Source organism: Podarcis tiliguerta, assembly GCF_965153285.1.
Source record: "Podarcis tiliguerta genome assembly, chromosome: 7".
NCBI lineage: Eukaryota > Metazoa > Chordata > Lepidosauria > Squamata > Lacertidae > Podarcis > Podarcis tiliguerta.
Window position 1 is genome coordinate 32,736,511 of NC_139540.1, and position 24,763 is coordinate 32,761,273.

General features: G+C 47.2%; 1 protein-coding gene across 2 annotated transcripts; it reads left to right on the forward strand.

Annotated features, from left to right (window-relative positions):
* The first annotated feature begins 644 nt into the window (after positions 1–644).
* TRAM1 (translocation associated membrane protein 1) lies at positions 645–21,950 on the forward strand. 2 transcript variants are annotated; one of them, XM_083451270.1, is made up of 11 exons: positions 645–1,112; positions 3,634–3,697; positions 4,562–4,683; positions 5,972–6,088; positions 6,246–6,304; positions 6,623–6,707; positions 8,582–8,652; positions 9,808–9,912; positions 10,886–11,029; positions 19,406–19,563; positions 21,359–21,950. In XM_083451270.1, the coding sequence occupies exons 1-11, from the start codon at positions 990–992 to the stop codon at positions 21,430–21,432; spliced, it is 1,122 nt and encodes a 373-aa protein (XP_083307396.1). In that variant the 5' UTR covers positions 645–989; the 3' UTR covers positions 21,433–21,950. The 2 variants fall into 2 exon arrangements, with proteins under 2 accessions (XP_083307396.1, XP_083307397.1); XM_083451271.1 differs by lacking the exon at positions 645–1,112 and adding an exon at positions 2,464–2,627.
* Positions 21,951–24,763: the final 2,813 nt, after the last annotated feature.

Below are 24,763 nucleotides of genomic sequence, written 5' to 3' on the forward strand. Positions count from 1 at the left end.
AGGGTGCAGGTGGGTTGGAACACCTGCTTTTGTACACAGGAGGAATCAGATGCACTGAGCAGCTTGTCTGTTCCGGATATGCCGCTGGAGGTAAGCAAGCCGTAAGTTTCTTAGCTGAAAAATCTTAAGAAAGTAAATGGGACGCAGACATGTAGAGAGTCAAAATCTAGATATCTGAAACAGGGTTTCAGACTGGAGACTTTCCCAGAGACTGAACTTGGACCTTGTGCATTCAAAACCTGGTGTTCCCTTTACTGAGTGACGACCCTGCCTTGCCCGATTCAGTTGAGATATAGAATTTTGGGATACAGAAACCCACACATTTGTACTTAAGAAGCAGAACGTACAGATCTAAAAAGGGCACAAAGACCGTCCTCTCTCACACATATAGTTCTCGAGGGCTGCTGCAGACAACCTGTGCTCTTTCAGTAACAGGTAACCCAAGCAACTCCTACGCGCATGCTCACCTTTCTCACACGCGACCCCTGATTTTATTCACCATAGACTTTTCTTCTCTCTCTTTCCCCCTTCGTACCTCTAGGACTCTGAGCCGGCCTCTGTGATTGGCCGAGCGCCCTTCCTAAAAGGGGCGGGGAGGGGCCCAACCTCCCGCTTCGCCCTCTCGTTAACCCAATCCACGTCCAGTTCCGGAACTGGGGCCTCCGGAGCGGAAGGTGGCGCTCTCGCAAGTTCCCAACGCCTGCCGATATGGAGCCTTCTCTGCGGGCGGAGAGATAAGAAGCGACGAGTCGCGGTTTCGAATGCTGGGCTGCTGGAGACTCGGAAGGGGGGAGGGGCAGGGAGGCTAGCAGGAGGAGGAGGCGAAGTTGGGCGGAGCGGCTGCCTGGGCGTCCTCCCCTTCCTCGGGGCCCCGCCGCAGAGAGCGCGAGCGGGGCTGGGCTGGGCTATAGGCTAGCGGCGGCAGCGGCGGCGGCTGGAGCAGGGGCCGAGGAAGGAAGGGCTGGTGGCCGCGCTGCGCTCTGCCCGCCATGGCGATCCGCAAGAAGAGCAGCAAGAACCCGCCCGTGCTCAGCCATGAGTTCGTCGTGCAGAACCACGCGGACATTGTCTCCTGCATGGCCATGGTCTTCCTGCTGGGGCTCATGTTCGAGGTGAGGAAGGAGGACCAGGGCGCCCAGGAGGGATGGGGGGAGGCGGAGGGGAGCGGGCTCCTTCCTACGGTCAAGCAGGCGCCTCGTTAGGGAGCGAGGTCCGCTTCTCCCCGGCCTCAGCCAGCGCGGCGTGGGGAAGAGACTGGTTTCCAACGGGGACAAGCTTCTAGTCCCTGCCGTCGCCGTCCCTCCCGCTTCCTCTTTCCCTTCTAGTGTGTGTAAAGAGAGGAGGGGAGTGGTGTGGCGATTGCGTGTATACTAAGTGTATCCACAAACCCATTCATCGCCGTCCAAATGCTGCCAGCAACATGGTCGTGGGGAGCTGGAGTTCCTCCCTGGCCGCAAACCTGTGTGGGTCTTAGAAAGGATCCTGCGTGGCGTGGGTGGTGGAGGGGGAGAGGACACGGAGTTGGGTGATTAAGGCAGCGGCTTCCTCCACCCACCCCGCCCCGGGAAACATCTGGCAGGCTTTTTGGTCCTTCGTCGAGCCGTTCGCCTTGGCAGACGGAGAGTGTGGGGTGGTGGGAAGTCAGCAGGTCCTTGTGTCAAGGGGGGGCACGAGGGAGGCAGGCGGATGCGCCTTGTTGTGTCCGCGTCAGCAGTTGCTGTTGTGGGTTTGCGCGGAGGAGCAGCTGGTAGGTAGCCCGAGCGGTGCATCATCCTGCGAGCAGGAGCAGCCGCCCTACCCCGGCAGATGTGGCTGCCTCCGTCCTCAGTCAAAGTCTGCTGGGCCTGACATCTGTCTCTCATGACACCCCCCCCGCCCCCATATACACACTCGTTTCTCCTTTGGGGGAGCCGGGTGTGCTCCACACCCACTTCAGCTCCGTCTTGCCGAAATGCAGACCTGCAGCGCTGAGCATCCTAACCAGGGAGTAAGCCACACGGAGCACAGTAGTGGGGCTTACTCCTGAGTAAGCCTGCACATAGCATCCCGCTGTCGGAGAGGGGAAGTAGGTACAGCCCCCGTCGCCTTTGCTGCCTCCAGGGTTTCCGAAGCGGAGCAACCGCCGCAGTGTAAACGGGGTTTTCGGAGTGTGTGGCGAAAGAGCCTCCGCCGTGCACGCCTCTCTGACCGGGTTGTGCGCTTGCTTGCTTGCCTGGCTGCCTGCTGAGTAGTTCCTGGTCTCGTCAAGGTTACGTGGCACTCGGAGCTGGAGCACTATGGGGAGGGCGGGGAGACTCGACGTTTTTGGAGACGGGAGGTGCTGGCAGGGTGTGCGAAGCGGGGAGCGCGCAGAGAGAGATTTGGCTCCCGTTGCCTGGGCTAAGGGGAGGGGAGAGGGCGCGCAGTCCTTTGTGTGCAACGGGCAGAACTACAAGCCCCATGAGGCGCTGCGGGAAGCGGCTCCTCCCCTCCTCTCGGCTCCAGGGAAGGTGAGCTGGACGGTGACGTGTACATAGAGCGAGCCCCACCGCCCGCCTTCCGAGCGTGGCGGTCGCTTGCAGTCGTTGGTCGCAGCCAGATGGGGTTGCCTGGCGCCCCTCCAGATAGGGGATGCGACACGTGTCAAGGTGTGTGCCTGCCATGGCTCTGGATTAGAACCTGGGAAGGGGAAGATGTCCTTGAAATAGTTAAATAACTGACTTATAAAAATATTTATATACTGCTATATCATTTTAAAAAAAAACATATGAAAGCAATAAAACATGAAACTGAGCTTATTAGCCCCAGAGTTTAATGAGGGTATGGAAGACTTAAGCAGTTGAGTGACTTGCGCCAGAGCAGTTTTAAATGGTAGTGCTTCTTTGTAAAGTATTTGAGCGCTATAACTTTAAGGCTCTGTTGAAAACCTGCTTCAGTAGCTGCTGCCCCAAGTTCTGATGACACTTTGGAGGAAAGTAGCCTGAGGAGCATATGCACTTTTATAAGCATGTATGCAAATGCCATTCTAAAATAGTTGTCCTTGGTTTTCCATGCAGTACATTGGTAAAAAGTAATGTGTCTAGCATTTTTCTTTCTTGAAGCTAAAGATTGCAGCAGTTTATGTTCTTTCTATGCCAGCTTGCCCATAAGTGATGTCCTGAGGCAATTTTTGTTGGGAACAGCTGTTTTAAAAGTGGCATGAGCAGTTATGTGTTCTCAGCAGTGCATTTGCTTGCGTTATTTGGACAGCCACAAGCTTATAAGTAGCCACTCATCTGGGCCACTGTGGCAAGCCTAGTTAGGCATGCATATAGATAACAGCCAACAATAGGAATGTATTGGCAAGAAGATTGGGCTAGGGGACTGAAATATCTGTGGGTTTTATAGGTAATCTTGAGTTACTGGGTATATTTGTTGAAATAGTAAAGAATTGTGGAAATAACCAGTCTTCTGTGACCCATTGTCCTAGTTTGATGCCATTTCTTTTGTAATGGCTTCAGCTACACAAATAAATAGTAATTGTAATAATAATGTTATTTTCCTTGCTTCTGAGTAGGCATGGTTAGGGTTGTGCTGTTAGTATGTTTAGAATTTCATCCTTGGTGTGTTCTTTGTAGAAATAATTTTATTTAATTGGGTTTTGTTTCATTTCAGGTTACAGCAAAAGCAGCTGTTGTCTTTGTTACACTTCAGTACAATGTTACCATCCCTGCCACAGGTAAAGCTCTAAAAAATATTTAAGCATTTGTCCTAGATAGAAAAGGAATACTGACTCACTGCTTAATATATTACCATATCATCTAATAGGCTAGTCCTAAAACATGCTACACTAACAAACACTGTACTAGTGGAACAGCTGAAGAATGAGAAACATCAGCACAATTTTTCCATGTCAGTTCACCAGTAACGATGTTTGCTTTGTGACCTATAGGCTAGTTTGAATGTATCACCAAGCCATGGCTTGGTGCAACATGTATGAGTCTTGAAAGGCTGTAGAATTTCCCCTCCCTTCCCCACTCATCACATATCATTATTTCATCCCTTCTTTCCTGATTTGCAGCAAATCATAGTTTGTCTTTCCTCCAGCAACATGGTTTACACTTACTCCCTGCAAACAAGAATCAGAAACAATGGATCAGAAACCACAAACCCAGGGAGGGAATCATGAATGCCGGAGGAAAAGGGGCACACAAATGCAACGGTCCTGCTTCTCTTGTTACTCTAGCACCAAACCACAGTTTTGCATTGTCTTACCCTGCCTATTGTCAATATGAGCTTAGCTCTGGGTGGAAACTAAGTTTTCCTTGCTGTGCTGCTCTTAAAGATAAATAAGATTTTGAATCTGGTGACTGAAATAATAAAGGCATGATTTGTTCCAACATTTTAGCATACTGCATATATTGTAATTTAGACTTTTACTTGCATTAACTAATGCTGTGTTAGTGGAGAAGTAAATAACAAACTAGCCCTTGGAGTCTTCATTAAACTTGAAATAACTCTTTAATTTCTTCAGTGCCAATTTCAGATTAGGAGCGGGTTGGTAAAATAAGTGTATATTTAATGCTGTCTTTTCTTCTCTTAGAGAAACAATCTACAGAAACAGTCACATTGTATCACTACGGCATCAAAGATTTGGCTACGGTTTTCTTCTACATGCTGGTTGCAATAATCATACATGCTATCATTCAAGAATATGTGTTAGATGTAAGTATTGTCAGGACAATATTGAGTATTGCTACAGTGGTATTTGATTGAGTGTATGGATGTGTTGTCAACATGAGTCTTGGATTTGGCTTCGCATAATAATAATAATAATAATAATAAATTTTATTTATATCCCGCCCTCCCCAGCCGAAGCCGGGCTCAGGGCGGCTAACAACAATTAAATAATCAAACAATCAAATAATCAAACATTCTAAAAACATTCCATTATAAAAATTAATTAAAGTCAAATTAATGGCAACCGTTGAGCAAAATTCTGTGCAGGTTGCCAGAGGAGGGGGTCAGGCTGGGCCCTGACCAAAGGCCTGGTGGAACGACTCTGTCTTGCAGGCTCTGCGGAAAGATGTCAGGTCCCGCAGGGCCCTAGTCTCTTGTGACAGAGCGTTCCACCAGATTGGAGCCGCAGCCGAGAAAGCCCTGGCTCTAGTTGAGGCCAGCCTAACCTCTCTGAGGCCTGGGACCTTCAGGGTGTTTTTATTTGACGAGCGTAGGTTTCTCTGTGGGGCATACCAGGAGAGGCGGTCCCGTAGGTACGAGGGTCCTAGGCCGTATAGGGCTTTAAAGGTTAAAACCAGCACCTTAAACCTGATCCTGTACTCCACCGGGAGCCAGTGCAGCTGGTATAGCACCGGATGAATGTGATCTCGCAGTGAAGACCCTGTAAGGAGTCTCGCTGCGGCATTCTGCACCCTCTGGAGTTTCTGGGTCAGTCTCAAGGGCAGCCCCACGTAGAGCGAGTTACAATAATCCAGTCTGGAGGTGACCGTCGCATGGATCACAGTGGCTAGGTCAGGGCGAGAGAGGTAAGGAGCCAACTGCTTAGCTTGGCGGAGATGAAAAAATGCCGCCTTTGTTATAGCTGCAATCTGCGCCTCCATGGAGAGGGAGGTGTCGAAGATTACACCCAAACTCTTAACGGACGGTGCTGGCACTAATTGCACCCCCGCTAGAGATGGGAGTTGCCCCCTCAATCCCATATCGTCCCGTCCCAGCCAGAGGACCTCTGTCTTCGAAGGATTTAACTTCAACCGGCTCCCACGTAACCATCCAGCCACAGCTTCCAAGCATCTGATCAGTGTGTCTGGGGCCGAGTCAGGATGGCCATCCATCAACAGATAGAGTTGGGTGTCATCAGCATACTGATGGCAGCCCAGCCCAAAACTCCGGACAAGCTGGGCGAGGGGGCGCATAAAGATGTTAAAAAGCATGACAGATAACTTCGTATGAAAGCTGTTACTCAGATCAATAACACAGATTCCTTTTCTTTTAGAAAATTAACAGGAAGATGCACTTTTCCAAAACAAAGCACAGCAAGTTCAATGAATCTGGGCAACTCAGTGCGTTCTACCTTTTCTCCTGTGTTTGGGGAACAAGCATTCTTGTCTCTGTGAGTATCTCATTTGTACATACTCAAGCTGCAATTCTGTATCACTTAGTAGGAATGAGCCCCATTGATCTCAAATGGGACCAACTTCTCCATAGACCTGAAGTTAGTTTAGTCTTAACCATAAAGGGTATTTGACATGTTTATTTCTTATTTTCAGGAGAATTATGTAGCTGACCCAACATCACTCTGGCGGGACTATCCACATACATCATTGCCGTGAGTTTATCAGAGTTGCGGGGTGGGGCATGTGTCATATAGTTTCTTTAACTTGTCCCAGGGTGTTAAATCAACCAACAACTTGCTTGCAGGTATTTCAAGTTCTTTTCTTCAAACAAAAGCCTGCTCTCCTGGTCTTCTGTTGTCAATTCCAAGCATGTTGTTCTTTCATAAATGTGTGACTGGTAGTTTCCATCCTACTATTAGTTCTTAATCTCTGTAGGAAACAGATATGACTCCATTGTAACACCTAATTTAAACAAGGTCTTATTCGAGAGCTATTTCAATATCTTTGACCTTTTCCATGCTGTATTGTAGGTTCCAAATGAAATTTTTTTACATCTCCCAACTGGCATACTGGTTGCATGCTTTTCCAGAACTCTATTTCCAGAAGACAAAAAAAGTAAGTCCACCTTTAGTTTCATGTTCAGAAGCCTCTAAAAATATGTGTACAGTGGTACCTCGGGTTAAGAACTTAATTCGTTCTGGAGGTCCGTACTTAACCTGAAACTGTTCTTAACCTGAGGCACCACTTTAGCTAATGGGGCCTGTCGCGCCGCTGGAGCACAATTTCTGTTCTCATCCTGAAGCAAAGTTCTTAACCCGAGGTACTATTTCTGGGTTAGTGGAGTCTGTAACCTGAAGCATATGTAACCCGAGGTACCACTGTATATATTTTAAAGACTTAATTAGCTGGTAGGAAAGAAAAGTAAATTCTTCTAAAAGCAAACTCTTTGCTCATGGCAATGCTTTAAGCAAGGTTGTTGCCTAGTTCTGTATATCTTACTGTCAACATTTGTAGCATTCTCCCACACTGTACTTGGGTCTTCTGAGAGGTAGGGAAGATTTCTGTGAGTTACTTTTCCAAGGGACTTTGCTTTTACCTGGATATACAGGTTGATTCACAATGAAGTATACAGTTTCCATTTATAGCAAATGGAAACTGCATACTTCATTATGTATCACCCTGTATTTCTAATGATTAGGCTGGAACCCCATGCAGCAGGTGTTGAAAACCTTTGGCCATGTTTGCTAGGGCTAATGGGAGTTCAGCAGCATCTGGAGAACCAAAGTTTCCTTACTGCTATACACATTTATCTAGGAATTAAGTGCCAGTGAACTTAGTGGAACAAGTGAATAGACATGCCTAGGAGTCTTTTGTTAGTTAGGAACACTAAACTGCACCTGGGAAACCTACCATACTTTTCCATGTATAAGACTAGGGTTTTTTGCTTTAAAATTAAGGTTAAAAATCTGGGAGGGTCTTATACACGGATAGTGCATATCCCCATTTTCTAGATTTGGGGTCCCCAAAAGTAGGGGGTGTCTTATACATGGGTGCATCTTATACACTGAAAAATACGGTTAGTTGCTGAACTGCAAACCTCTGAAGGCTGTGTCGCTGCCTTGCTAAGCTCCAAAATGGGGAGGGTGAGACCCAGCACAGAACCAAGGTTTAGCCTGTATGGGCAACAGCAGCAGCACACACACCCATCCTCCAGCATAGTCATGAAGCTTTCATTTCCTTTTTTAAAGTAACCGCAGTCATTTCCCCCTCTTGGCATATTGCAGTGGCTGTCAGCTCTGGTTTATGATGATCTCGATGCAGAACAGCTGCTTGGTATAAACGTTTACAACTTTCAGCATTGTAATCAGCCTTATTAGCAGCTACCAGGGCAAATACAGTGAGATCTTTCTCATTTCCTGCTAACAAAAATTAATTTTCTGCTTGGTTGAACAGTTCATGGTTTGAATAATAATAAGAGTAATTTGGTCATTATGTTCTGAAAGATGGCAGGTTAGCAAATAGTGAATATGGTCTTGTATGACCACAGTATATCAGTGTGTGGTTTTTACCATTTATCCAAGATTAGTGTTGCAACATCCAGTGAATAGTTGGGGCAGTACATTTATTATTCTTAGGTGGCAAAGTTTCTGGCCTGTTGCAATTTGAAACCTAGACGTGGGAAACTGAGGATTGAATATTGTAGAAATCTTAGTACCATGCAAATCTTCTACATTTATTCTTATTTTTGCACACATAGAAACATGTTTGTATGTCTTTTAAGCATTTGTGAAATAAATCAAGCAGAACATTTATTTTAAAGATTTGAGTAAGATTTCAGGGTACTAACAAACTCCAGGATCAGCTATTAGAAACAGAATAGTATAAGACAAGAAATGGTTGTCCGGATTGGGTAATGTCCAGAAACTGGTGAATGTATTTAAGTTATGGGAACTCCCTGCAGAATTGATAAAGCTGTGGCTTTTTCATAGGAAGACATTCCTCGCCAGCTTGTTTACATTGGACTCTATCTTTTCCATATCGCTGGAGCTTATCTGTTAAAGTAAGTGACTTACTTGTTTTACTGCCATACCGAACCCCCTTAGAGAGGATGGGGGCGCGGTTAAATTCAATAATAAATAACTAATTTGATAGTGAAACACAGTATCAAGTGTTCAGATACTGCAATCCAACATACATTACATTGTACCCTGTAAAATGACTGTAGAAGTCCACTAGGTGTTTAGCAATCAGGTGTTTCCCTCAAAGGGAAAAGTTTTTTTCGGCAATAACTCATTTATTCCATCTTTTCCTGACCAGACCGCAGGAGACAAGATCGTACCTGAACTGTTGAATTTATCTTGAATGCACACAGCAGCTTTATTTCAATATCCAAAGCAAATTACTATATATATATATATATATATATATATATTGCATTTCTCCCCTGCCTTTGAAATTGAGCATGGGGGTCAAGCAGTTGCTTGAACTTCACTTTCACTGCAATGATGCAGTAAGCCCATGTTTTACTTTGAATGCTCAGTTTTCAAGTTGAATGTCTGATGGCAGTGTATTTTTACAAATTTTCTTGTCCCCTAGAAAAGTTTGTGTTTAAATTTAGAAACATCAAGTTTTGTGTGTGTGGATGCATATATATATATATATATATATATATATATGTATGTATTTTTATTTATATCCAGTGTTGCTTCAGCAGATATTCAATTTAAAATCTCCAATAAAACATTAAAATCAATAAAGCAGTCAAAGTGCAAAAACCAGGAGAATTCATAACAGTTGCCATCCAAGGACACCTGCCCTGAACTGTTCTAGGAAAGAGTTATGTTCTCATTGTTTGGCAGAAGGGTGATAAAGGCAGAGCCGGGTGGGCTTCCATCAGGAAGGTGTTCTGTAACTGGCACCACAACTGAGCGAACCCATCCTTCACACCTATCTTTCACAACTTGGATGGCTAGGGAACCAAAATGCATGCATCAGATTTTCATTCTGATGATCTGCATCACTGAGGGATCTATACTGCTGCAGAACGTGTTTGTATATTCCTGGGCCTGTTTGAAAGTGGACATAGGAAGCTGTCATTGAGCTCTGAATTCCTGTGCCAAATTTAATTAATGCAATGCCAAATGAGTGGGTTTAATCAAAGACTTTGTGTCCCTCTCCCAACTAGAAACTTATTTCCTTTCATTTTTGTTCTTAGTTTGACCCACCTTGGCCTTGTTCTTCTTGTGCTACATTACTTTGTGGAGTTTCTGTTCCACATCTCCAGACTGTTTTACTTCAGTGATGAAAAATATCAGAAAGGGTAAGTACTTTACAGTAACTTCCAACCTTTAAAAATATGTCTGGAAATACAACTTCTAATTAATGCTTGAACGTGTACAGTTAACATTGGGCTGCTTCAGCAAATGATCCCTGTTCTTCTGTACATTAAAAGAACATATAATAATAATAATAATAATAATAATAATAGAGATAGTTTTGTTAAGTTCTCTGTTTAAGATATAAATTGAAGTCTGCAAGCAAATATCTGGCTGATTACTTCGGGTACACAGACTTTGGCCTGACTTACCTGTGTATCTCTTGGTCAGGTGCACCCCTCACCTCTTTCTCCTACATTTTCTTCACTTCTGACACCATGTTCCAGGCACTTCTCACTCCCTTGATCTTGCCACCTCCTGCCCTCAAGGATCAGTGCAGCTTAGCCAGATATATTCCTTCCTTTCCCCTCTGGCATAAAGACAACTTGCTGTTCAGTTACAAAGCCTTCATTACCTTCAGTACAACCACAGAATTCCTACGCACAAAACAGTTACCAATTACTTCTTGAGATTGGTGTGCATTCAGATGCACATACAAAAACTCCCCCCACCTGGAATAGCTTCACTAGTTTTGAAGAAAGGACTTGACCAGCCTGTTTTTAGAAGATATATATATATCCACATTGAACAATTCCTTAATGTAGAAGCTATTTGAAGCTTAGATGGCTTCACACATTTTCTGAGCCCTCAGAGATGGAAGAAGTATGACAGAAGAGCCCACCACATTGTATCCTCTAGAATGCCTTCCTGGATGTGTGAGAAGGGACAGTGTTCTGGCTTAACGGTGTTCTAAAATGTATGTGTGAAGTCAAGTACTTTTGGCCCATGACACCTTAATATTCAACACGTATGTTCATCATACCTGCCTCTGAAATAATTGCTGTAAGTAGTACAATGAATGGATGGAATTCTACTGAGGTGCAGGTAATATGTTCATACCTGGTCTCTTCCCTCTAGGTTTTCAATCTGGGCCGTCCTTTTTGTTTTGGGAAGACTTCTGACCCTGATTCTTTCCGTCCTTACTGTTGGATTTGGCCTTGCCAGAGCAGAGGATCAAACATTGGATTTTAGTACCGGAAACTTCAATGTGCTGCCCATCAGGTATGAGACGACAGGCACAGCTTCATAGTTAGAGGCAGTGAAACTTCATGAGTTGTTTGGCGACCACTTTCCTAAAAGCATCTGGTGGGCTTCTGTTTGAAAGAAGAGGCAGCATCAGATGAACAGCTGGCAGGCTTCTTTCTTCTGTGGTGCTTTAAAGTCATACCTTCATGTGAATGAGACTTGTTTGAGTACTCTGCTTTTGTATGAACTGGCTTTACCTAGAACTTGTACAATTCCCAGTTAATCAGCATTTGCATAAAGCAGGGGAAGGCGGGATGGGAAGCCTTCCAGAAGCTGCATTCCATTGGTGGGCAGGGCGAAAGTCAAAAAGTGGGTGGGACTAGAGCCACAAGTGGGTGGAGCCATGGCTGAGGCTCTTAATTTGTGTGTTCTACACCCCATCTGCCTCATCTCTCACCCTCTGTCAAGGCAAGCAAGAATTGTTTTTGTAGGTAAGAGACACATGCCAGCCAGGCAAAAATGAAGACGACACAGGGCAGTGTTGTTGGTGAGGGATGGAGGAGTATCCCAAAGACAGGGTACAGAGGTCTGGAGGGTCATATTTGGCTCCTGTCAAAAAATTATTTTTAATTTATTTCATGAACTTATAGTATAATTATTATTATAATTAAGCTTTGTTATAAAAAAACCTCAAAGTATTTTACAAAAAAAGATAAAACATTAAAATCAAGAAAAAATCACAACCATACTTTTAAAACATACTGTCAGGGCTGGCTCCGGGTCCCAGCTCACCAAGGACCAATGCTAGCCGATAGTACAGTATCAAAGTCTTTATTGAAGAATAGTCTCCATTTACAAGTCTCAGCGTCCCAGCCCTACGTCTGGACTTTAGACCGGCGAAGCTCTGTCTGGATCTCCACCCCCCGTGCACCAGTTCAAGACTCTAATCTTACTCCACCTCTTCCTTCTCTCTCTCTTCCTCTGGGTCTTACTACCCCCCGGGGTCTCATTCCTCCTGGACTCTTCCGACGCGGAGCTAGACCCCTCTGACTCCTCCCCCTCTCTTCGGCGGGCTTTAGGACCTGGCTCCTTACCCGGGCTGCCCACCTTGCCGCCCTCCTGTACATTTGAACTTGGCGCGCGCGCGCGTTTTACTTTCCGGATGACCGTTTCCTCGCTCCCTGACGAGGGTGTGGCCACTCCTGCCTCACGTTCTCCCTCTGCCTGCGCGCTCCCTGATCCCGATGCCTTGGACTCCTCCCCCCTACTGCACCCTGGGGGGGACGCTGGTCCGGATTTCCAGCTGCTACTCTCTGAGTCCCCTTCTTCCCGAGGTGTCCCCCTGGGCACTCCCCTTGCCCTGACCATGGGGGCCCCTTTCTGTGAATCCTCCGAGTCACTGGAGAGACTCAGAGATCTTGGACTACTGTCGCCGCTGACATTTCCTTCCGACTCCTCCCCCTCGCTCTCTGTTTCTTCCCTCTCCAGTGACTCTGCTCCTGAACCCCTGACATCCATCCCCCCCTCGAAGCCCCCCCTTCCCCCCTCCCCTTCCTCCGGCGGGGGTGCTGGGTGCTCCGTCGTTGTGGGGGTGAATGGTGGATACAGTTCGTCCCCCGTGGCGTGCATCCAGTTAGAGAAATCCGGCTCGTCCTCCATGTCTTCGCCGACCTCGTTCTCCTCTGCTTCCATCTCCGTGCCGCCATGCTCGAACCCAACGTCCTCCCCCATCACGTCCATGTCCCTCTCACCCTCGTTCCCCTCTGGGTCCGTTGCCTGCCAAGGGCCCCTCAGCCACCTCTCCTCTCCTCGATTGTCCCACCAAAATGAGCGGTCTGAGGCAAACCCCGAGGGCGAGCCCTCCGGTGAACGTGTGTCTAATGGTGGTTCTTCGTCCGAGGTGAATCCCTGGAACGTGCTGGTAGAAAGCGTGGGTGTGAAAAGCCAGTCGTCGAAATACTCGGCTGGCATGGGCCTGTGTGGGAACAAGGCATGAAACTCCTCTTTGAGGAGAGGCTCGTCCAGGGCATAGTCCGGCACCCAACTGTTGGCGCTGGCCGGGGTACCTTCCCTTGCGAGAAAATATTCTACTCCCTCTTCCCCCCATCTCGAGTCCAAAATCTCTGTGACCTGGTTGATGGGTTCCCTTCTTGGCGACTCCCTCCTTGGGGGGATCTCCTCATACTGGTCTGGTGCCGTGCCCTGCGCCTGAAATCGGTGAGGTGCTTTGTAGGGCGTGAGCACCGACCTATGGAATACTGGGTGCATTCTGGATCCTTCCGGAAGTGTCAACCGGAAGGCCACCGGATTGATCTGTGCCTCAACTAGGTAAGGTCCTAGCTGCTTATGTCCGAGTTTCTTCTTAGCTAAGGATCTGGTCGGCACTGCGTGGGCCGCTAACCACACCCAGTCTCCCACCTGTATGTCTTCACCAACCCTCCTGTGCTTGTCAGCCTGCAGTTTGTATGCGTGCTTTGCCAGCTCTAACTGCCTCCTAAGCTGCTCGTGGACTTCCTGCAATTCCGCCGCCAAGACTTCCGCTGCCTGTGGCTCCCCCTCCCCCAGTCTCTCTAATCCCGGGAAGGTTCTGGGATGCCTCCCGTTGTTGGCGAAGAACGGTGTCACCCCTGTGGACACGTGCTTCGTGTTGTTGTAAGCGAACTCAGCGAGCGGCAGGTAGTCCACCCATGTCGTCGGCTGTTGATTTGCGTAGCATCTCAGGTACTGCTGCATGACGGCGTTGACGCGTTCCGCTTGTCCATTGGTCTGCGGGTGTCTCGCCGACGCTAGGTTGATCTTGACGTTCAGGAAACCCATCAGCTTCTGCCAGAAGCTCGAAATGAACTGGCGCCCCCTGTCGGACAAGATAGACCGTGGCAGTCCATGCACTCTGAAGACGTGGTCTATGAACAGTTTGGCGGTCTGTTCTGCCGTGGCGACCTTCGCGCACGGAATGAAGTGGGCCATTTTAGTGAACATGTCCACCACCACTAGCACTGCCGTTTTACCCCTTGAGCTGGGTAAATCCGTGACAAAGTCCAGGGCCACCCTCTCCCACGGTTCGCTCGGAGTCTGCAGCGGTTCGAGCAGTCCCGCCGGAGGTTTGTGGACTGACTTGGCCCTTTGGCAGGTGTCGCACCTCGAGACGTACTCCGCGACTTCCCCCCGCATCTTGGGCCACCAAAAATCTCTGGCAACGAGTTCTGCCGTCTTCTCCTTGCCAAAGTGCCCGGCGGTGGGTGCGTCGTGTAACTGCTGCAGTACTTTCGCCCGGAGGTCGTCTCCCGGTACGTAGAGGGCCCCTCTGCGGATGAGCAATCCGTCTCGTACTTGGAACTCGTCGTCCTTCACCGTGCCCTTGTGCACCTCCTCCATCTTGGCTTGTGCAAAGGGGTCCCTCTGCAGTGCTCGACGGACCGCCTCCAAGTCCACGGTTGCTGCAGCGCACGCCCACGCTTTCGGAGCGAAAATGTGCTTGGCCGCTGCTGGTGCCGCCTCTTCGAGGTATTGCGGCTTCCTGGACAGTGCATCCGCCATGATGTTGTTGTCGCCTGGGATGTATTCTATCCTGAAGTCGAAATCCGCGAAAAATTCCGCCCATCTGATGTGCCGCTGGTTTAGGAATCTTGCCGTGCGCCAGTACTCCAGGTTCTTATGATCCGTGCGGACCTGCACGGTGTGCTTGGCCCCGACGAGGAAGTGTCGCCACGCCTTGAATGCTGCATGAATGGCCAGCAACTCCCTGTCCCAGATGGTGTAGTTTTGCTCCGACTTGCTGAGCTTCCTAGAGTAGAAGGCACACGGTCTCCAGTCCCCATGCGGGTCCTCCTGCAACAGTACGGCGCCCACGGCTCTGTCTGAGGCGTCTGTTTCAACCCTCATCGGTTTGCTGGGATTCACATGCAGTAGCTGCCCTTCGGACGAGAAGAGACGCTTAAGGTTCTGAAAGGACTGCTCCGCTTGCTCCGTCCAGATGAACTTCTTCTTCTTAGAGCTGAGCGTGTCAGTAATGGCCGCCGTCTGCATCGCGAACCCCTTGATGAACTTGCGGTAAAAGTTGGCGAACCCCACAAACCGCTGGACCTCCTTCCGATTGCGCGGGCTCTTCCAGTCCAACACTGCGCGAACCTTGGCGCTGTCCATGGCAAGCCCCTTGTCCGACAGCTTGTAGCCTAGGAAATCCACCTCCGTCCTGTCGAACTGGCACTTCTCCAGCTTGGCATACAGCCGATGCTCCTGCAGTCTCTGCAGAACTTCCTTGACGTCACCTTCGTGGGCCTCCTCAGATTCTGAGAATATCAGGATGTCGTCCAAGAAGCAGACGCATGTCTTGTAGAGGAGACCCGCCAGGACGTGATGCATGAAAGCTTGAAAACAGTGGGCGCCATTTTGTAAACCGAAGGGCATAACTCTGTATTCATATGTGCCCAGGGGCGTGAACATGGCAGTCTTCCACTCGTCTCCTTCCCGTATGCGAATCAGGTTGTACGCCCCTCGCAGATCCAACTTTGTAAAAACGCGTCCTTTCCTCGCCGTCGCCAGCAGGTCATCTATCTTGGGCATGGGAAAGGCCGCGGGCTTGGTTCTGGAATTTAAAATTCTGAAGTCTACCACAAGTCTTTTTTGGGGCGTGTCCCTCTTCTTCACAAAGAATACAGGACTGCCCCCCGCTGCCTTCGACTCCCGGATGAAACCGCGCTTCAAGTTGAGGTCTATGAACTCCTTGAGCTCCTGCAGCTCATCCTCAGACATGGAATACAGTTTCCCGGCTGGCAGCGTCGCTCCTGGCAGGAGGTCAATCTTGCAGTCATAGGGCCTGTGGGGGGGCAGCTTGTCCGCTTCCTTCTCGCAGAAAACCTCCAAAAACGCTGCATACTTGCGAGGCACTGCTTGCAGCGTGCCTAATTGTAGCTGCGGGTCGTCCCCTCCTTCTTCCGGGCTAGGAAGGATGCAATGTTCCGCGCAATAGGAGGAGCCGAAGGTCAGTTGGCGTTGGTACCACGCCAATGCTGGGCTGTGCCTGTGCAGCCAACTCATGCCGAGGACTACAGGCGTGTCCGACAGGTGTGTGACATTAAAGCTGATGACTTCTCGGTGATTTCCAATCCGCATCACCATTGGTTGCGTTTGTTGCACCACCTGCTCCCCTAACAAGTCTCTGCCATCCACCGTGACAACGTTCAGGGGCAGCGTGGCTGGTAGCAGTGGTATATTGTGCTGCTGAATGAATTCCAGTCCTATAAAGTCAGCGTTGCTGCCGGAGTCAATGGTGATCGGCACCTCCAGAGTGCGTCCATTGGGCAGTTGGAGAGACGCTGTAAGCTGCACCACTGGTTTGGGTGGGAGGGGGTCTGTGGGTTGCAAAAGTGCTGGGGATTGTTTCATTGACTTGTCTGACTGGACCCCAGTGCCTCTTCCTCCAGCCAGACTCTGTCGTTTAACTGTTGCTGCGTTTTCAATTGAGCTGCTTCAGCGACTGTTGCGGAGGCTGCAGTGTGCTTGTGGAGCCTCTGGGGACACTCTTTCGCCATGTGTTGAGCACTGTCGCAGATGTAGCACTTCCTGTTCCCTCTAGGAGGCTTCGTTTTGGCTGCTCCCGGTGTTAGGGCTCTGTTAGCTGACTGAGCCCTGGCACCTCCTATCTCCATCGGCTCTTCTCCCCCTCCCTGCGAGGGTGTGGAGTGCGCACGCGCTGCTTCTCTGGGAAAGAAGGGAGGTGCTCTGGCTGGTGCCCTTCCCCAACGCCCTTCTTCCCTGTTGCAAGGACGTTCTTCCAGATGCACCCCGATCTCCAGAGCCCTCTGGACTACCTGCTGGGTGCTCCTTGGTCTCTCCCCTCTTCCAATCTCCGCTTTTACATCTGCATTCAACCCCTCCCAAAAGAGGTCTCTGACTGGCGCAGAATCTTTTTCCCACCCCAGGGCATGAACCAGTCCGAAAAATCGAGTATGGTACTGCCGCACGCTGGCTTTGCCTTGTTTAAGTCCATGTATGTCCCTCCTGGCAATATCGACGTCTACCTTTGATAAAAAGCAGGAGTCCATTGCTTTAATAAAAGCCTTCGCATCTTGGAGCGCTGGATCATTGTCCCTCCATAGATTCCGCAGCCACGTTTTGGCTTCCCCATGCAAATGGGACAAGATAAACCCCACTCTCTCTCTCTCATCTCTAAAGTCTTTGTCAAGTAAATCCAGCGCAAACAGCAGGTCTGCTCTGAAGTTGGGGTACTGCTGCAAACTCCCGTCGAAATGCGATACAAGGCTTCCTCCCCTTCTCCCCAAACCTATGCCTTCTGCCTTGGCTCCCGTTTGCCCCTCTTTGGAAAGCACGTCCAACCTGGCCTGGAGGTCCCGGCAGGAGGTAACCATCTCCTCCTCTCTCTTCCTGGATGCAATTACCTCAGTGCTGAGTTGTGTCACCGCTTCTTGCAGGGCTTTTATCTGCTCTTCCGTCGTCATCTTGCCTGAGTTTTGTGAGCTCTGTAAGCACCCCTCCTCTGTCCTCGCTGCGCCGACTCACGTGGCGAGGTTCTTGGTGCCAAAACTTTAAAATAGGAGACAGAGCTTACTGTCAGGGCTGGCTCCGGGTCCCAGCTCACCAAGGACCAACGCTAGCCGATAGTACAGTATCAAAGTCTTTATTGAAGAATAGTCTCCATTTACAAGTCTCAGCGTCCCAGCCCTACGTCTGGACTTTAGACCGGCGAAGCTCTGTCTGGATCTCCACCCCCCGTGCACCAGTTCAAGACTCTAATCTTACTCCACCTCTTCCTTCTCTCTCTCTTCCTCTGGGTCTTACTACCCCCCGGGGTCTCATTCCTCCTGGACTCTTCCGACGCGGAGCTAGACCCCTCTGACTCCTCCCCCTCTCTTCGGCGGGCTTTAGGACCTGGCTCCTTACCCGGGCTGCCCACCTTGCCGCCCTCCTGTACATTTGAACTTGGCGCGCGCGCGCGTTTTACTTTCCGGATGACCGTTTCCTCGCTCCCTGACGAGGGTGTGGCCACTCCTGCCTCACGTTCTCCCTCTGCCTGCGCGCTCCCTGATCCCGATGCCTTGGACTCCTCCCCCCTACTGCACCCTGGGGGGGACGCTGGTCCGGATTTCCAGCTGCTACTCTCTGAGTCCCCTTCTTCCCGAGGTGTCCCCCTGGGCACTCCCCTTGCCCTGACCATGGGGGCCCCTTTCTGTGAATCCTCCGAGTCACTGGAGAGACTCAGAGATCTTGGACTACTGTCGCCGCTGACATTTCCTTCCGACTCCTCCCCCTCGCTCTCTGTTTCTTCCCTCTCCAGTGACTCTGCTCCTGAACCCCTGACACATACGAAAGTTAAAATAGTAAAACAGATGAAAATTACCTCTCTCTATGCAGGATTAGGGTACGTTAAGGGTGAATTAGCTGAGATGTAGAACTGTAAAAATAGTAAATAAGAACTTTCCTTGTGTACATGTTTTGCAGAATAAAATGTGATGTAAAACATGCTGTTAAAAATGTGTGGTGTGCACTGCCTGTCTTTTCAGGAAACGTTTCTTTTTGTAGTTCAAGCATAAATCCTTAAATTTAAACACTTGAGCATGTTGACCACCTGATGTTGTTGGTGCCACTCCTTCACGTTGAGGGTAGATGTTTAGGGTCTATCTGTGATGACTCCAGAAAGTGTTGAAACCATTCCACAAAGAATTTTGGCTCAGTTTCAGTATGAATTTCAGCTTCTAGTTACACAGCACCGTGACTATATTTATAGTTCCTGGAAGGATGTTGTTTCAGTGAGCTGCAGATCATGGGCTGCTGTTTATCTAGCCACATAGTGTATGTCACTAATAACGAAGTGTGAAATATCTTCATCTAGATCAAAGTACAAAAAAGTGTCGCCCTCCTGGTTAGAGAATTGGATGTTATCTTCTTTGTCATATTCCATAAATTTTATTTGTATGTTGCCTTTCCACAGTTCAAACCATGCTCCGGGCAGCACACAACTAAACCCCACAGACAATACCTGAGACCAAGAGTCTGTTCAGCAGCCTCAGCTTTTGTAGCTGGAGTCAGTCAGGGCCTTGCCTTCCCAGGTCAAGTGGGAAAAGGCCTGCAAGGCAGGGAGCAGGTCTTCCAGGACTCACAGCCAAGTGTAGTTTAGTTATTGCATGGGAACGAGAGAATTTGCCAATTTCAGAACATGCTTTTCAGTCTATGCATTCCTATTGTGTTATTACCTTGTTAAATTCCTGAAGCTTTGCTATGCTTCCATTAAACCTAATCTCTCTGGGCTTTTTATGTACTTTCCTAGATAACAAGGAAATAAAAGGCTTGATAAATGGCCAAGAAACATCCTGCCCAGTGGGAACAGTTTTCCTGATGCTTCTCATTTCCGGATCTTCAGGAATCCTAGTACAGTAATCTGTCTTCTCTTTGTAGAATCAGCGTACTGGCATCTATCTGTTTCACACAGGCCTTTATGATGTGGAAGTTCATCAATTTCCAGCTGAGAAGGTGGAGAGAACATTCTTCACCTCCCCAACCAGTGAAAAAGAAGTTTGCAACAACTAAAAGCAAGCCTTCCAAAAAAGAAAGAGGTTTGTATTTCAGTCCTTTACCCTGTACAGTTTTGGTGGAGGGGGAAATGAAACAAGTTCCACAAGGCATTGAGGAACCTCGTTACCAGTGACGCTTAAGCCAATGCTACGTTCCCTGAATTCAAGGGCAGCGGCACTAATTTCTTACATAACCAAATATTGGCGAGACAGATTCATTGGGAGATAAAATTGGTTTCCCACAAAGAATCCTGGGAACTTTCATTTGTTAATGTTCTCCTAACAACTCTCAGCACCCTTTGCAAAACTGTGGCTCCCATGGTTCCTTGGGGGAAGCCATGACTGTGAAAAGTCAGTGAAAGAATGCTTTAAATGTAATGTGTGGGTGTGTCACACATAGCATCTTTCATAGTATTCTGTCTCTGGAAGGAGCTCTTGTCTCTTTTCATTTATCTTCTTGCCCTGGGTTAGTGATCACAACTGCAGAGTGTAGACAATCCACAGGCTTGAGTGGTGATCTTAATTTACTGCACCTTCTAGCGGCGCATAAAGGACGAGAGGTCTCTGCAAATAAAGCAAGAAGTTTCTAATGTCAGAATTCTGGCTAAGTTATTTATTTACTGGATTCCTGCCCTTCGTCGTAAGATCTCAGGGTGGATCACAGAATGGTTGGCACTCGTTCAATAGCACTCAACTGCTCAAGCCCCAATTCATTTTTTTGTTATTTTTAGATTCTTGGGTTGCATGCAGTCATGAAAGTGCTGAAAATTAGACATATGGAGTCATTACCTAGTTTCACTCGTTGACTCTTGAAATTTATTATGTATATTTTTGTTACTGGTGCATTTTACTGTTTGGGGTTTTTAGTTGCATTGTAAGCTGACCTAGGATGAAAAGTTAAGAAGGGCAGGAAAGGGGTAACCAAGTGCCCCCCTAGGCATTCATTGCCTGCTGGATCTTCTGTCAATGACATAAATTACAGGGCTTTACCTATTTGGAAATCTAGATTTTTAAAATTATTTCCCCTTTTCTACAAGGAAATATAAGGTAGTGTGCAGGGATCCAGTTCCTTTCCTCTTCACAATTGTGAAGTAGGATATGGTGAGAGTTGGTGACAGGCCCGAGATCACACAGCAAGCTTCATGACTGACTGAGGATTCGAGCCTCTAAGTCACTGCTTCCCAAACTTGGATCTCCAGCTGTTTTTGGACTTCAAAACCCATCATCCCTAGCTAGCAGAACCAGTGTCAGGGGTTGTGGGAATTGTAGTCCAAAAACAACTGGACACTCAAGTTTGGGAAACACTTCTCCAAGTCTACCCACTTCTAGGCCAATTCTCTAATTCTTGGCGGCAGCCCTCAGTGGTGTTTTTCAGATAGTGTGGCCTTTCTGCCAAGCATAGAATACTATTGTAGCTATTTGTCCTAAGCCACTCTGGGCACTATTAACATATATCTATATCGGGTGTGAGGAAACTTTGGCCTACCAGATGTTGCTGGACTGTCAAGTCCCATCAGCCCCAACAAGCAATACTAATGACTAGGGATGATGGGATGTGTAGTCCAAAAATATATGGTGAGTCAAAGGTTCCCCACACCTAACTTGTATGGTGAATGTTATTTTTGAAAATCTGGTTGTAATATAAAGTTGTCTGGACAGAATTTTACCATTTCTTCTAAAGCTGCTGTGGGATAATGGGATGCTAAACAAAACCCACCTTTGGTCTGATTCAGCAGGACTTGTATTGTTTTAAGTTTGGCTTTCTGCTAAATGAATAATACACTTTTTTAATGCTTTCTAGAAAAGAGCTTAACAGTGTATATTGTCTTATTTTTAGAAAATGGAATAAATGGAACATTAACCTCAAATGGAGCAGACTCGCCTCGCAGCAGGAAAGAAAAATCCTCTTAAAACAGAACTTTATTAAGTTAATTGACTAATATCCCCAAAGAGAACTGCTTTTTACTTTGGAAAGTCCTTCAGCACCCAAGTTCCTATGGTTAACAAAAAAAATAAAATTAATACTTTTTTGTTATTGCTACCATAACGTTTGTGCAGCTTTTTAAACTGAGAAAGGGGGCCACATTATTTTTTTAGTATCTTTGAAAATGTTGTGAGTGTTAATTGGAATCCACTTGCCAAAAATCAGTGATACAATCTGCCATTCCTTCCAGCTTTATAGTGATGAATCTAGTCCATTCCAAAAAAAGACAATATGAAATTCTTGTTTAAGGAGAAATTGAACATTTAAGTAAAATAGTAATGCCATATTTTTATTTAGATATTCTCTTAACACTTAGGTGTATATTTTGATTTTACAGTTCCGAACAGAATTTGTAAACTACCAAAATAATCCTTGTTACTTTGTAGACAATCTCTACCATGATTCAAGAAATTCCCTTATTAAAACACAGTTGAACTGATTGAAATGTTGCTGTGTATGTATATTGTCAAGTATACTGTGAGTTTTGTTGCCATCAGAACTTCCGTCAGCATGTCTGGATAGCCAGTGACAAAACACTGCGAGTACATATTGATTGCTGCTGAACAGCTCATGTGGCATCCTCCCGGTTTACCTTCACAAATTCCTGAATTTGAAGGCTCCCTGTGAAGATACCACAGCTGCTTTGCTCCTCTTCCTTGGGGGTTTTTCTGCTGTGCTGTGGTGAGCTAAGTCATAGTTTGGTTTCTTGTCTCATCCAAATCCACACTCATGGTTTATCTCTTTCCTGACAAACCACAAGTTTGTTTTATGGCTTGTGGTTTGTCAGGGAGAAGCTAAACCACAAGACTGGGTTTGGACATTGCACTAAGCCAAACACACCAGCAAAGCAGCTACAACACCCTTTTCCTGGTGCCTACACACCAACCAGGGCATCGGATCTTGTTCTGCCAAGCCACATTCAAGTGTGCACCTGAAAGCATGCTGAGACAGGAGCGAGCATCACACACTACTAGCCCCAGTCACACCGGTCTCCCATCTCCACCAGCTGCAGCCTCAGATCTTTGGGTGGAATGTCAGAAGGCAGGAAATGCCAAAACTGTTAAAGGTCCAGGTAAATATATGCATCATTGGTATAAGTCAGAAGCTGAATAACGATGGAGCTAGATGCACCTCTGTAGGGAGGGAATTCCACAATTTGGGGCTGACATGGAGACAACCCTTTCCCAGGCTGCCATTTCCTCCCCCCCAATTCTTAGTGATGGAACTAAAAGAATGCCCAAGAGGATCTATAAGAACGAAGACAGGGCCTAAGTTGTTTAAAGCCCTAAGCATCAGTGTAAGTAAGCACCTTGAATTGGGCTTGGAAACAACTTGACAGCCAGTGCAACTATTTTAAAACAAGGATTATATTCATTAAGTGGAGCCTGGTCACTGCATTTTGGACCGGTTATAAGTATGGAATAGGGCAGGTGGTAGCTAGCATGGTGCTCAAAAGAGCCAGTATTGACTCTTCAGAAAGGCGCATTGTAGTGGCTATATTCAGTGACCTGGTGTAACTTTGAAAGCACAGTGGTCAAACCAGAGGAACAGCTGCCACCCTGGAAGATCACTGTTTGAGCAGAGATGCTTGAGTACATAGTAAGAAAGAGAACAACAGCAGCATCCTGGTTACAATTGGAGAAGGATAGGCTAGACATAGGGTCCTGGGAGTGACCCTACCATTGGAAGTTGGCTAGGAGTGCATCATTAGAGTAGCTTCCAGCGTTGCTCCTTTGGTTAAGGAACAAGTCCTGTCCTCTCACCACAGCTGTCTTTCAGTTTTACTTAGAAGAACACTCAGGTCTTTAAAGCTGTGTTGATAATAAGGGTCAAGTCATCTAGCAAGCCACATGCAATTGAAACAGTATCCAAGAAATCTCCCAAATACGGAGTGTACTGGGCTCTACGAAAGAACCGCCAGCAGTCAAAATGCTAAATATTCCAAAGAGTGCTGTTGACTCTTGCATTCTCTTCTATGGTTTTATTGCTTCGTCGCTTGCTACAGATCATTGGTTTATTTATTTAAAACTATTTCTAAGCTATTTAATATTTTTAAATTCTCATAAATGGTGTCCACTATGTGCAACGTAAACACACTATCCATTAAAAGAAAAATACAACCTTAAAACAATATAAAAGCAAGTGAAACAAGTTCAGGAGATTCATGTACATAAATTGGGGTCCAGTCATATGGGTCAGGGAAAGCCTGACCAAAAAGGAAGTCTTTGCAAGACATCTGAAGCAGCTGGTGGTTGCTGCTTCCTGAATGGCAGAGGGGAGGACATTCCACAGAAAACAGGCAAGAGCATAGGTCATCGCCCTATGATATTATGTAGAGTGCAGTGCCATGAATACATTTTCTCCAGATGATCCAACTGGTCTTACAAGTCAATACAGGGGCAGGAGGGTCTTTCAGGTTACCTGGATCCTAGTTGTTTAGGGTTTTATATATTGAAAGACCTATATACTGAAAGACCTACACTGGCTCCCAGTACGTTTCCAAACACAATTCAAAGTGTTGGTGCTGACCTTTAAAGCCTCAGTCCAATATACCTGAAGGAACGTCTCCACCCCCATCGTTCTGCCCGGACACTGAGGTCCAGCTCCGAGGGCCTTCTGGCGGTTCTCCTGCTGTGAGAAGCCAAGTACAGGGAACCAGGCAGAGGGCCTTCTCAGTAGTGGCACCCGCCCTGTGGTACGCCCTCCCACCAGATGTCAAAGAGAACAACAAGTACCAGACTTTAGAAAACATCTGAAGGCAGCCCTGTTTAGGGAAGCTTTTAATGTTTAATAGACTATTGTATTTTAATATTTTGTTGGAAGCCGCCCAGAGTGGCTGGGGAAACCCAGTCAGATGGGTGGGGTATAAATAACAAATTATTATTATTATTACTATGACAAGATCTTGAACATGATCTGGTACTAGTGCAAATCATGCATATCAATCCTCCTTCCCATAGAATGACTGGCTCCTTTTTCTGGAATGTCCACCTTCCCAAGCATCTTATGCATGCAAGATGTGAGTCCCATGCATTTTGCTCCTCATCTTGCCCATCCAAGACCCATCCCGCATATGTACCAGGTCTGTTTCCCTTGCGACCAGGGTGCTCCTAAGATAGCACTTCATTACAATTGGAATTAGTAGTCTTTGCTGAATATTTCCTTACCTGGAGTAATTGGATTACTTTACTAATTTTTGTTGCCTGGAAGCTTAAATTTTAATTGCTTTAAGATTTCCTTTTCTGCCTAAAGTGGAGC